Below are 15117 nucleotides of genomic sequence, written 5' to 3' on the forward strand. Positions count from 1 at the left end.
TATTTGATAGTTACTTCTAAGAAAAACACTTCATAGTGCTTTGAAATCTCTTGGCTTTGACACCTTCTGGTTTTCAGGATCTATGAGAAAATCAATTTAGCCTCTATCTGGAAACAACAATATTAGCTAGGAGCAGCCTTTCAGCCTTTTCTTTTAATTATTACAGGAAGCACTGAAGCCCATAATGAATGAAGTTCTAGCAAACAACAATTACTGGTTTAGCAAAAGTACTAAAGTACAGGTAGTATTTCTATCTTACTTGAGTCTTTTTTACTGATTAATAGAGCCACAGTAATATTTGCAGTGATCTCAAATGTGTTTCAGGAGCATCTTAAAAGACATACACATTTTCTTTAGTGAAAAACAAGACGACAGGAGGAAAAAAAAAAAAAAGAAAAAAATCACATTGAAGAGAATAGCCAGTTTCTGACAACTAATGGAGCTGCTGGAATACAGAACAACTGTACTCCAAAGATGCAGATATGTAAGCCTTGTCATCTGCCTGAAACACTGTGGAGATGATTTTGGGTCTCACATGCACATTTGGCTTCCAAAAAACCAGTGGCACTGTTCAATCTCAGATAGAGGTAATAGGTATAACAAAGCAAATGGAGCAGGCACTGGGATGCAAATGTGTTTGCTACGCAGCATAACTTCCATGTATGATTTCCCTCAGATGGAACACCTTTCTCCAAAACAGCTCTCATGGTTTGCCATATGCTTCTCTGCTGCCAGCTGTCACCACATCTATTGCACAGTCAGGCTTTCATTTTAATGGGCTGCAAAGAAAGAGAGGCTGAGGAGCCCTAAAACATAACAGGATACACAGCTCAAGTGTGTAAGTCCTGGAAAGGCTGTATTGAGTGTGGTAGTACAATATGGGCACTGAACAATTTATCTAGAAAATCAGGCATCAGTGGCATTTTATCCACAAAACTTTGGTTCATAACCACTAATGTTACAAGATTTCTCTGAAGATTTAGTTCTTCTTGAAACATATAAATTAGTCCCAAGTGCTGGAAAACAAACCATGGAACAGACAGTACTCATAGATTGGTTTTAATCATATAGTTATATTCAAAATAAAAAAATAAATCTAAATTTAATTTTTCCATTGGAATTTAAATGACACTACACCTAATTACCACAATAAAATTAATTTCTAAATTAAATAATTTTGTATAGCACCAGATATGTGCAAAAGACATTATTTATTTTATATACTATATAGACAGACATCTGCACACAGATCTGGAATTTTACATATGAAATTAAACTTATTTCCAAAGAACACTGAGATCTATCCAGTGTGGGTCAATCACATTCAGGAGAGACTGTAACACCTATTCTCAGGCCTCTGTGCCTATTTAGAAAGCATGGCTGACACACTCCCTGCAAGACTGAATTCACAAGTAAGTCAATTATGCAGAGCAAGGTATCTGCCATCACTGTAGATGTGTCAGTTGCAAATTAGATGAAAATTAGTATTTTGAGGACAAGATGCTACTGCTAAACAATTACAAAATGAAATATCACGGTCTGTTTTCAACCCCATTTAAAAGACTTTTCACATACCAGCTGGTGCTGAAAGAGCCACTTTGCATTTGCTCAAAGATACTCTGGCTCTGAGAATCTCTAATGGGGGAACCAAAGGGATACAAATAAGGCTCTCCGGCACAACACTGGAAAGAAGCCCTGTAAGTCCCCTAACAGATATCAAGCATCAAAACAGCCAGATGCTTGCAGTAAGGAAAAATAAAACAAGCCCAGCTGATGACCGATGCAGAGACTGCTTCATTCTCCCCTGCAGCTGCTCTGCTCTGAGGAAGTTGGTTGTGAATTCCCAGCTGCCGGCCGCACGTGCCGCAGGCAGCTGAAGCAAGCGGCAGCAGATGCCTCACAGCAAGCAATGAATTACACCATAAAACCTGCCTGAGAACCCTCCTAATGGGGACACTTTCCCGTAAAACTCCCTTGTGAAAGGCTGAGGGCATTTGTAGAGGCACGCAAGGTAAGTTAGCTTCTGTACAGGTAAAGTCTTGTTTAGTTTCACAGGAACAGGGTTTTCCCTTGACTCTTTCCCTTTCCCAATTTAGTCCTCTCATTTGGTTTAACAATATTCAGGCCAACATGCCAAGTGTTCTCTTCCAGCATTAAAAAGTTTCATTGGCTTTTTCTGTTTGTCTTGTTGGGGCTTTGTTTTTGTTTTGGTTTGGTTTTTAATTATTTTTAAAGAAAGGAAGCAGATATAACTACTATCAAAGGAAACAGCTGCCGGGACTGGTGCTGAGGAGAGGCACTGGTCTGCAGGCAGGCTGGTTCCAGGGCGTCCAGGGCTGAGAAGCAAGAGCATGGGTATCCCCCAAAGGGAGGGACGGGATCCTCATGACTTCATTTCATTCAGAGTAGTTAACATTGTCTTCCTGCTCCTCATTTGAAGAAGAAACAAAATTAAAATAAGGAAAATCCCTCCAAGCTAGCACTCACAGAAGGTAACAGCAGGTCAGACCTCAACCACAACAAGTGGTTTACATTTGAAAATATCCCAACACTTTATAACTAATGAAATACTGCAAGAGTTAGAAATAGCTTCAGAAGATAAAGATAAAAAGATACCTGTTTATCTTCTTGAACATCAGTCTCCCCTTTACTGGAATCAGAATTTGTGTCATCATCTTCATCAGAACTGTTCATGATATCTTCTTCATCTGACTGAAGATCTCCCATTACCACATTGGGATGATCATGGTGTTCTCCTAAGGACCTAATATTAAAATATATACATCATACTTCATTTATGTAAAGAGCTTTCTATTTCACCCCAATAAATTATCTACTTGGTATCAGACACCTGAAAACAGTAGTGGGTAGTCTGAAGATTATAACAGTTGGAGGCTTTTCCACAGTGGACTCATAACTCTGCAACATTTTATGTCAATATGCTAGTATTGATACAATGCTCATTGACAGCAAGCAAAAGCCACATACCTTTGGAGTATTTATATTATTCATGTCCATCAGAGTTTGCCTAACAACGAAGCTTGATAAATCTATTCCCTTATTGCTGTGTCCATGTAAAGAGCAACATTTGTACTGTGTGCAGGATAAAGAAAGATCATAGCCATTTTGCTATCCTCTATCCCCCAGCAGCAGGTCTTGTTCCAGATATGGTACTCACACTGGAGCTTTCCTTGTGAAATTCTAGATGCATGTATACATGCATTGGGAAACAGGCCTGTATGTGCTAAACAACTGCATCAGTGACAGCAATATCATAACCATCCTGTCCCTCAATTCTTCATAAAAGCAAGAAAGCAGAATCTTTTGGGATTAAGAACACCCATCCCCCAGAAACAGACACTTCTGGAGAGCTGTCAAAGCTATAAAACAACCTTGTTCTGCTGCTGTACAATCACTGTAGAGGTCTCTTTTTATTAGCTTCAGCCATGTTTGCAATACAGGAATTGCATGAGACAGGCACAAAATCTCCTTCCTCTAACTAGCCTTGACAACTTCAGTAGAGATTTAAGAAATGCAATTCTAGAAGAAAATAAAATAGGGGGTAGGGAAAGATAGATAGGAAAACAGACTAGAGGAAACAGCCTTAAGTTTTTGGAAGGTTACATGGAAACACACCAAATCTCTGGGTTCCTACTTTTAATCCTTAAAAATATCTAATAATTTTCAATTACCTTAAAGCTATCTAAAAATTACATAATCTGTGTTCAAGGTCTGAAAAAAGATGCTGGGATGCCACAGATTTATTTTGACATGAACCAAAACTGATTAGCTATCCTGCACAACAAAAAGCAAATCCAGGAAACCTTGTTCACGAGCTGCTGCAGCCAGCTGAGATCTCACTGGATTGACCAACACCTAATTTTATACAGTCAACAACTGCCAGGGCTACACACTTCATATACCTGGCCCCTGCCTCCCGAGGCAAGGTATAGTTATGATTGTTTTTCTCCTTGCTTTAAGTCAGAGGAAAGCAGAGATGGAGGGTAACTAGTCAGACTTGCCAGCTCTATCTGTGATTGCTACCAGAAAGAAAACCTGTCGCCGTGGATCCCGTGGGAGGTGTCTGCTAGCAACCTGAAAAGCAGAAGTATTCCTCAGGGCCTGGGTTCAGTATTGGGGCTGGCACTGTTAAACAGAGGGACTGAGGGCACCCTCAGCAAGAGAACCCAGCAGGTCAAGGAAGGGGATTCTGCTGCAGCAAAGTGTTTGAGCATTATTACACAATGCTCAAGATACAGTTAAAAACAAACAAACCAACACAAAAATGCTGATCACAAATAGAAATGTACTTGGAGATAAAGATTAGCTGGCCTGTGGACAGACCTTGGTCAGCCATGAAGACACAGAGAAGATTAAAATAACTTGGTTCTATTACGGCAACACAGGAAGGACTTGGGAAACTCCCAAGCAGTTACTGTCTCCCAGAACCAAATGGGGCGGGGGAAGGAAGGCGACTGTAAGGTCATTACGGAGTTCAACAAGGTCCTGAGCCAAGACTGCAGCACCCTGGGTGCAGAGACACCCCTTTAATTGGGTTTGGAAATTATCAGCTTCATGCAGGGTGATAGCAGCCACCAGAGAGATGAGTGCTGATGACAACAGCATATGGTATGCCAGGGACAGCTCCCACAGCATCTCCAGAAGTTTCAGGAAGGCCAAAAAGCAGCTTTTTACTGGAGCTTTTCCTGGAATCATGCTAGCAGGAAACTAGGATTTCTGCAGTTATTCATTAACTTCTGAATTCAGAAAACTCCTTGTCTAGTTTGTATAAATCACAGTCAGCTGAGAATATTTATTTTAGCAGATGCCATCTCATATTCTTTTTTTATGACAAACACAAACATCTTTATTACATCAGTAGCATGACATGAGGTAGATATATGCCCCAGCTTTAGTCAAAACCTGGAACAGAAATTACTGCTGTTCCTTCCTTTACTAAATTACTCAGCCTTACTATCCACATCTGTCACTGAATCTATCTCTGACCAAGGCTATTTCTTCCCCTACTGCAAAATATATTAAGTGCTTTATCTCTGACCACACTGGAATACACTTTTTAGTTCATTATTCATTCATGTCTATTTTTGTTAATAGACATTTTATTGCCCTTTTTCCTATCCTTAATATTTATTTTAATTGCCATTTTCATTTCCTTTAACTGAGATTCCTTCTCATCAAGAAAACATTGTTTTCACACCTGTGACATCACCATTCTTTTGCCTGAGCATATTCTACTGGATGCCCACTCACAGACTTTGTTGTCATTTTTCATTTAAACTTTTCATGGCAGCTATGCCAAAACTTAGAAATTTTAGAAAATCTACCCTTTTGGAAGTCAGAAATAAGAAAACTTCCAGGTGAAGCTGTGTTTTACTGGCACAAACACAATCCCCCTCACCACTGAAGGATGAAGAACAAACTAGCTGGCTTGTGCTGTGTGAAGCATTTTCTAAACACAAGATTAATCAGCTTTTTTAATAGAAAGTTTCAGTAAAAAAAAACTTTAAAATTTTAATAATTAACTAGTGATAATTTAGGATGTGTAGTAAGTGTCCACAAATGACAGCCACTCACTGTATACATTTTTTTCCTTCCTAGAAATCACAATGTTTAAGCAGCAAGCTCCTTTTCTGGCCCTTGTGGTGCATATGCCCATACTACTCATGTACAGGAAGCTATGACAGCTGAGAGAACCATGTATAAAATCTTACATACAGTATCTACTCCACTTTTATCCTGTATTTGCTCAGTTCACAGCACTCCGGTTCTTCCACATGATACATCTTGTTGGGGGTTTTTTTGGTGGTATTTTTAATACTTTTTCCCTTCTTTGCTTTTTGAAGAAAGAACACATTGGATGATTAGATGATATCCTGTATTTGCTCAGTTCACAGCACTCCGGTTCTTCCACATGATACATCTTGTTGAGGGGTTTTTTAGTGGTATTTTTAATACTTTTTCCCTTTGCTTTTTAAAGAAAGAACACATTGGATGATTAGATGATTAATGATCAAGAGTCAGTTCACACTCAGCTATTTTCCAGAATCAAAGAAGCCATCAGTCCAGGGATAGGATGCAATACTGGAGCCAGGGGTAGATACCTTCGTGGTGATATCTGCAGTTGTGTCCTCTTCATAAAAAATGGGGACAGAGTTACTGTGTTCATTTGTGTTTATCAGCCAGGTGCTGAAGAACATGCAATTCCCCTCAAACATTACACCTTAACCTTTCATGGTAATGCTGTGGCTTTTCTGGTGAAACAGAAAGCAGATCTGTACTGACTGATTACTCTTTTCTGTACTTTTACCTCTGAAGTCATCTATGACATAAGTGTATGTATGGTTCTCTTAAAGTTATCTCTGGATAAAGTGAAATCCCTTGCACTTTAACTGCCTTTGGAAATTGTAGTAAATCTTTAAATAAACAGAGTCTTTTCTAGCACATATTAATGCCCTTTTTTCAAAATACCATAGGCATGCAGTAAGGCTTATTTTAAGTGGCTCTTCTGATAGGTATTCTAGGGATACTGTGAACTGTCTCTATCTTGTTCCCTCTTCATCACGATTCTTTGTCCTACCCACAGCAATACCCTTAGAAACTTCTGCATTATCAGTCATGTGAAACACCAGCCCTGCCAACTCACTGTGCTGTGCACTGAGTAAGAACATCTTGCCATATCTCATGAGCAAGTTATCTAAATATAGATGTGGGGCTTTTTTATTTCACACATAAAATGAAGGAATCAGTCGTTTGCCTTGGAATGAGCGGCTTGTGGGATGATGCATTTATGCTGTGCTGTATTTTCCTACTGCAATAGTAAAATACTAATGAAATAAAACATGTTGGACCTAGCAAGACATACAGCAAGATAAACTGTCAAAATTTTATAATTGCCATCAGACTATTACCACTGGGACTCAGCATAAAAACCACTTATTGTCTTCAAGAGATGACCAAGACTAGTTCAGATGAGTTTGTCTTAAAATAGAAGCTTCAAATATACCTGTGGCTTCACTTTCAGACACTGTTGATTTGGACCCTCCGTAGGGCACTATAGCCTGAGGTCACAATTAACATTCCAGTCTCAGTTTCCAACTCCTTTAGAAGGCAAATAGTACTCTAAGGTTGACTGAGATCATTCAGAAAGATTCTCTGCCATGGAATGCTCCAACATTAAGTATTTTATAGTATATTGGAATGACTTCAAGTGTTAGCATCACCATAACTACTAAGAAGCAAGTTTCCACAGCTCCAAAGTATTTGCTAAAATAGATTCATCCACGCTACTGCTTTACACACATTTCCTTGTGATCTTCATTATTTTTAGATCTTTTTTCCTACTTTCAGTAAGTAATAAAATACGTGGGAATGCTGAATGAACAGAGCCTTGCACACAGCACTCTGCTAAACTCTTCACTTCTCATCCTTTTGTTGTTTTAAAACGAGTCTCCGGTATACTCTGCTTTATCCTTCTGCCTCTTTCTCCAGTATTTTATTGCATGTTTTTGTGGGTGTTTATGTTTGTTTGTTTATTTTTAAAGCAACCTTTCAACATGCAGGCAAACTTACACAAACTGAAGTTCCTACTGAACTAAAAAATACATACCAGAACTTCAGAGGGCAACTTAACATGCCCTATTGTAATATTTCATCTCAAATCCTTTCAGTATCATTACAGCATTTCACCATCTTTTCACAGCTGCTTGCACCTCATTTTTCCCCAGACAGCAAGCAACTATTATTAGTGCTTATCCATTTTTAGTTTTAAACATCACCATTCCCTGCAATCAATTTTAGTTATTAAAGCATATTCAGCTGCTAGTTTTTTAAGACCTAAAAGCACACTGGATCTCTGTGTAGGCAATAGCTGATAACATTTTCATTTTTTTCGTAGCCCCTCATACTCCCAGTAGCTGTAAGCATGCCTCACCAACTGTTTCCCTCCATGAATTCTTGTTGTACACTTCTGGAAAAATGCCTGAAGTAAAATACCTGAAGAAACAAAATGTTCTAATATTGTAATGTTCGTTTGGTCCTATCTAAAATCAGAATCTCTTTCGAGGAATATCTGTAAATAGAGAACTGAAATTAACATCCCAAAACAATTTAGGAAGTAATTCCCTGATTTGGGTGCTCAAACAACAGAAGATGCTCCTGGAAAGTCAAAGCAAAAGTGAAATCAATGCTTGGTTAATAACCCTTTTGTTTTGTTTTGTGAATTTCTTCTGCTTTTATTTAATGCTTCTTTTTAAAGACAGTCCAGTGTCTTTATTATTTAATTACTGCAGGTTTTTGGAAAAAGAAAATCAGTTCTAGAAAGCAAGCATACTTGGCAAAGCACTAAGATAATAAAGGATGCCAACCAAGATCATGCATGAGCTCCTGTGGAAGGTTTAAGAAAACACATGAAGAGATTAGTGATCAGCAAGATTAGTAAAATTACAGCACTTTTTGGATGAGTTACATTTTGCTGCAATACCTCCCACCCACAACCAGCCTGAAGAAGTCAACACGAGCAAACCAGTGTAGAAAGCACAAGATTAATTTCATATCACTCTAGATGCACCTGGAGCTTAACTGGAGCTTAATATTCACCTCTCATTTGAACATCAGAGTCTATGAACAACAGTGGCTTTTACCATTAGAGCTAAAAATATCCCATCCCCTGTCGTTGTCATGTCCTCCTGCTTTTCATTTCTCCTTCAGGCACACTGGACCATGAAGCAGCAAATGAAGATGAAATGCAGCCCAGGCCAGGGGGATTACTTTACAGCATCAGTCACCTCTCTGCTTTAATGACAGACTCACAGGTGGAAAAAGCCGAGGCTGAGATCACATCTCTCTTCTCTAGGGGTGGTGGACAGTGAGAAAGGCTGCTGGATGCTGCTGCCTCTCTCGCAGTGCTGATGTGGCTGCCAGCTCTGGAGACTGGTTGCCTTATTGCAGCCAAGCTGCTTGGGCTTCAACTTCTCTGCCAAAAATGGTGCTTTTTCACAGCAAGAGAGCAAGATAGCACGGTGCCCTCTCAAATATGATTTTACACAACAGCACTAACGTTATGCATTTGTTCTTCTGCAGTAAGAAGTCAATTATATTAGTAAGTTCTTATTATTATGACTAATAACAAGAAAAAAGGCAACCAGACATGAATTTTTATTGGTGTGATCCCAAGGAACATGACAATGGATTTTGATCTTCTTTTTCTTTGTATCTTTTAAGACTACCTAAATAGATCATGCCTGTGAGATTCACAAGTCCTTCTGTGAGTGATCCTGCCACAGGTGGCATGACAAGGAATGAAACAGACTTCTACAATGGTCTTTAAAATAAAAAACACCACAAAATAAGGGGCAAACAAACTAAACCAATGAATCCATGACTATTTGCATTGTTTAGCACTGTTGTACTATACTCTCTCCAGGCTGGTTAGGGAATTTTAAGGATTCAATTACAACTATAAACACTCCTCAAGAATCACAGCTAGAAAACAGAAACTACTAGCATCCAGCTGAGCAACTACAACTGAAAATACTTCCTGCACTCCAGGTTCCTTTTTCAAATATCAATTTAAAGACTTCAATAATTGAAACAGAATTATTTTAAACAATATCATATGTACTCTATGCACTCATTAGTGTGCATTTTTTTTTACAAAAAGCCAGGATCTTGATGACAAAAATACACTATCAAAAAGAAAAGCTCAATACAATCTATTTGAAATGTATTTTCAGAGTCATTTCCACTTGGAAATGTCTGCTGCCTCCTGGGCAATGGGCTGGCTGCTGAGAGGCCATGTGGAAATGCCAGGAGTTTGCTCTTGTCAGGACAAACACCAAGAACTACCTTCTTTGTCCCAGTCCTTACCTCTGGCACTCACTGGTTACACTGGGGACTTTTGGTCAAGGAGGATATCACAAACACTGTGAGAGCTGCCACGACATTTGGGCTGTTAGCTCCTGCCACTGGCAGCTCCTTCTATACTTGGCTGAGCACATTGCAGTTGCAAACTTCTGCACCTGACTTGCTTGAACCAGGTTATCCCAGCATTTGCAGCCAGCAGCATTTGGTTTAGCATTTGTTATCCTCAGGTCAACACAGCACATACTACTTTCCTCAATGAGATGAAAGAAAAATACAGCTGACTCACATTCTAAGCCAAAAAAAAAAAAAAAGGTGCATTCCATTCTGTCAGTAATTCTGCCTACTTCAGGCACACTGTGATCAATAAAGTCATGCCCATATTTCCATGGCACAATTTTAAAAAGCACAATTTAAAAAACAATGCAAACAAATCTCAAATGATCTCCTTATTTAGCTGCAACTTGCAAACGTGAGCTCCTAAGGCCAGAAGCACCCAAGGATGGCTCACCACAGGCAGCCTCCCGTGCTCACCAAAGTCATCCTCAGTGAGACCGTTTGTTGACAATTCCTCGGTTCCCTGGAAAGTTCAACATAAACACACATGCATGCTTCAGATGTTTCTACACTCACCACAGCAAAGCCACATTAAAAAAGAAGAGGATAAAAAAGAGAGAGGTCTCACTTTAAAAGTCTGCAAGAAAACTGGTGCCCACAGTGGGACAGCTCAGCTTCTGAACAGCCAGGCACAGCTGACATCGGGACAAGCAGGACAGATTGACAAATAATCATGAATACTACCCAAGATCACAAGTGGGCTTCTATGGAATGCTTAAGAAAATATATAATGGGATAATTGATCAGCAAGATTAGTAAAGGCATCAATTACTGCACCTTTTGAATGAGTTACATTCTGCTGCAATACCTTCCTTCTACAACCAGCCTGAAGAAATCAACACCAGCACATCTCCTTTCACAAGCCAGTCTAGAAAGAATAAAGATTAATTTCAATATCACTCTGGATGCACCTGGAGCCTAACCTGTCATAAATTCAGCACTGTCACCTGAACTTCAGACCTTCTGAACAACAGTGACTGTCTATCATTAGAGCTAAAATATCTCCTCCCTCACTGTTGTCTTCATGTCCCTTTGCTTTTCCATTCTGCTTTGGGCATATTGGACCACGAAGCAAAAAATGAGAGTGAAATGCAGCCTAGGCCAGGAGTCTTACTTATCTTACCCACCCAGCAAAGGTGCCAAAAAAGAGATGATGCCAATGTAGCAGAATATGATCTAGGAGGGTACAATGGGACAGTATTGAGCCCTGGTACTGTAAAGTGAAATACCGCAGCAAAACTTAAGGACTTAAACCCTTGGCACGTAAATGGAAAGGGGTCCCTGCACTCTTGCTTCCCATCACCACCAAATGCTGTGAGGGACTACCTGTCTCCCAGGGCAGGTAAAGAGAATTTACAGTCATGAGCATACTTTGCAGCATGACTTTAGAAATCACAGTTTAAAAAAGGTGTGAACAGCTCTCAAATTATCTCCTTACAGAGATTTACAGCAGAATTTAGAGCTTTTTGCCTTCCCCTATCATTAATTCTTTTTTCATAGGAAGAGTTGCAATGCTCATGGGAAAGACCTTTGGAAGAAGCTCCTGGCAAAAACAATATGAAAAAGGACCAGAAAAATATGGCACTCATTCACAATCAGGACCTCTTATTCTAACTTCCCTCAATTCACAAAACAGACCCTAGTGGGATGAAGTAGACTGGGAAAGGACAGCAGGATCAGAATAAAAACAACACTTCGTTTTCCAGTCACACACACAAAAAAAAGGAAAAACCACAAGAGAACTCTAGCACACACTAAATAGACTTCTGGAAAACTATAATGTAATTGTAACAAAAAAAGGTCAAAACAAATGTATCAAATAGGAAAGGGAAAACTCTGACCAAGTGAGAACAAAACTCCCTGTTAATATTCATTTCAAATAAAATTGACCCTGCCAGAGCTACAATGACATTTCAACGCACAGCTACTTCTGCTCACCATAGTCAGAGTTAATGCAAGGCCCTACCCAATATCTCCTCTATTGACTCAGCATTAGTTTTATGATTTTTGCATGACTATTCCTGAATCAGGGCTCCAATATCTCTCTTCAAACAGTTGCTCACTCAATTTAAAAATAATGCACATCCTATTGCACTTGAGATTTTTACATACCAGATATCGAGAAGATGACAAAAGAAAGCTGAGTAACAGATTACTCAAAAGGCAGTGACCTAGATCTGAAACAAAAATGGAGTGGCTTAGTTCCTAAACACACAACTCTGCATGCACGGGAGCTGATGCAGCTTCCTGGACATTATGTCAGAAAAGAGGGGATGAAATAGTTTAGTCAAGAGCAACAGACTAAAAGTAAAGAATAACTGAGCTGCTTGCAAGATTAGACTTGTGCTATTTCTTCCTCTAATCTCTTGCACAAATTAGAAGAATGGGATTTGGACACTCTTTATAAATTTTTCATCTTATCTAAAAATCTGTACAGAACAGCTCACCCCCACAAACACCACTGGGAAAAAACCACAACAAAAAAACCAAGTGAACTCGGAGCAGTTGAAATCACTGAGCCATAAGGCTCAGGTTGCAACTTTCAAAATGGTAGATTTGGTAAAAAATGATGCATATTTATTTATATGCATCTTAAAGAATTCTTTAGTATTCTGCTTGAGTAGTAGCTTTTCATAAGCACAAAGATATTTCAAAGAAAAATTAAAACTTGCATAAACCTTATGTTTCTAAATAAAACTTACTGGATTCTAGCATCTAAAATAAAACCAGCATTTCTTTACCTATATTTTATCTAGTGCATTGAAACAACACAGCTGCACAGTTTTGTAAATGTATTCACTAAAACATCTTTAACTAGGTCAAATAGAAATGCTGGGTAAATGTGGCATATTAATATCACTGTTGGCATTTAGATAAAAAACTAAGTTTATATTTTGATCACTTTCTTTACACACTTATTTTGTGCCACCTAAAAATCTTCCTGTTTTACACGTACTATTACATTAGAATGCAGTTGGAATATCACTGTGCCACAGAGCTCCGCAAGCACATTTCCTGAGCTGATGCTGAAAATAACCCACAGGAAAAGGCTGCTGTTGAACATATAAATGGGTCTTTCATCAATTCTCATATCACATTTGACTCTCCACTCTGCATCTGATGTATTCTCTAGAGCTACATTTTGCTAATTTGTATCACGGTTGGCAAAAGGAGACAGAGCGCACACGGTGGAGGCGGGGGAGAAAGGCCACCATCGGTGACAAATATGCAGCGTTAACTTAGCTTCCTCCGCCTTTAAGAAAAGGAAATGCATATGAAAAATGCCAAAATTAGGAAAAACACAAACACGGAATAAAAGAGGAAAGAAAAAGATAAAGCCCTGCCGATTAATTTCCGAAAGTGCGTGACACTCGGGTTCCGGTTAGCCACGACCAGGGGCTGGGAAGGAGCCCACGGGACGCAGCAGCTTGGTGCTTCCTTCGGGCTCCCCCACGGCCCACGAGCCACCCTCCAGCTGAGCCCAGGCCAACGTCATCGGAAGGACAAGGACATCCTTCTATTGTACCGGGGCAGCAATGGCAACAGAAGTCTGGACATTTTTGCTATCTGTCATGAGCATTTCTGCAGTGGGAAACAAAGGATAGCACAGTTTACCGTCAAAATGGCTCTTTCAATGCCATTTTTAATGTGGATTGCATGAGCATCAAGGTTAATATGGTGTAATTTTCTAGACTGGACAAGACTGACCAAAGTAGCCACCAAATTTTTGGAGAGCAGATGAGGATTCACCCAGCAGCTGGGCAGTGCTCACAGCACTGCCTGCCTCATCACCACTGACACCATCTTACTGCCTCTCACACTCACAAGCACACCCAGCCCTACCTACGCGAAATAAAAAGATAACATCGAGAATTGAAACCACACCTGTTTTTATGCAGCACTTTTAATACCACCTGGTCACTTACAAGACTTTTGCTATTGCACCTCCAACTCTGTCAGAAGTTTCCCTGGCTGTGCCAGCCTTCTTCCCCCATGTCTTTCTTTTACCAAAATCAAGAGGGAGCCCTTAAAAAGAGGGATTAAAAAAATATCAAAGACAAAAATTGTTTTTCACTACCACCTTGGGGATCTTCACAATTACTTCAATGTCATAAGACATTTTAAATATTTTCCTGACTGAACTGTACACCAGAATAACAGTATTGGAAAAATGTAGTTCTCCAACTTCTTTCTCTCCCTTATTGAAGATGGAGACAACCAGACCTCAGAATCTCTCTCACTGTCAAAACAGATTAAATCAGCACATCTCAGAAACATATCGTCATGCAAATGTGTCATGATTCTAATGAAGTTTCTATTTATTCTGATATTTTAAAAATTTTAAAAGAGGGAGAAGCAAGGGGAGAAAGTATCATCATAGTTCTACCAGTTTGCTTAAGAAGATTTTAGTATTTTGCCAGAGTGCCTATTTTCTCCTTACAGTATATGCATTTTATTTCAGGTTGCATAGCAGACTACACTGCAAAGCTGTATAACTGAATGACACTCCAATGCTAAGGAAAACTTCTCTTACTGGAAAAGCAGACCATGGAGACACTGACTCACATAAAGTTTCTTGGAAAGAAAGAAAAGAAAACCCAAAACAGTCCATATGCTCTCCTGAGTAAAAAAAAATAACCGCAAGCCTTCCACATAGCTTGACATGCCACCCTTGTGGTACAAAATAATTAACTTGACAATACAAAATAGAGGAATTCCAGACCCAAGGATCCCAGCACTTGCATTTTCCCCTAAGTCCTTATGTCAAACATCAATATTCCCAAGCAGCTGTACTACTACCACTTCTCACCAATATTTCCATGCCTACCTCTGATTAGACATGCCTACCAATTACAGAATTTGTTTTTTCGTGGTCTAGAAGAGCAAAAAGTGACAAGTCAGCAAAACGGCTTATTCCTTTTATGTGATAGGCACGAATTGCTTTGTCAATTCCATCTGTTCCCAGCTCAGGGGCTGGGGCTGCCAGAGAGGCTGTGCAGTCAGCCTGGGCACCGCGAGCGGACACCGCCGAGTGACAAACCCTCCGAGCCGCCAGAGGCCACAAAGGACCGAGGGGAAACGAAAGGCAGGCTCAAGGAAGCACAACACAAAAAGAAAGCC

General features: G+C 39.6%; 1 protein-coding gene across 1 annotated transcript in view; it reads right to left on the bottom strand.

The window, feature by feature from the left end:
- Nucleotides 1-15117, bottom strand: part of FGD6 (FYVE, RhoGEF and PH domain containing 6) — a 72660-nt gene that overhangs the window by 40773 nt on the left and 16770 nt on the right. Inside the window, exon 3 of the mRNA XM_039704170.1 lies at nt 2617-2764. Within this exon, the coding sequence (XP_039560104.1) occupies nt 2617-2764 (148 nt within the window). The remainder of the gene's footprint in view (nt 1-2616; nt 2765-15117) is intronic.

This window comes from Passer montanus, unplaced genomic scaffold (genome assembly GCF_014805655.1).
Source record: "Passer montanus isolate IOZ18808 unplaced genomic scaffold, ASM1480565v1 scaffold17, whole genome shotgun sequence".
Classification (NCBI taxonomy): Eukaryota; Metazoa; Chordata; class Aves; order Passeriformes; family Passeridae; genus Passer; species Passer montanus.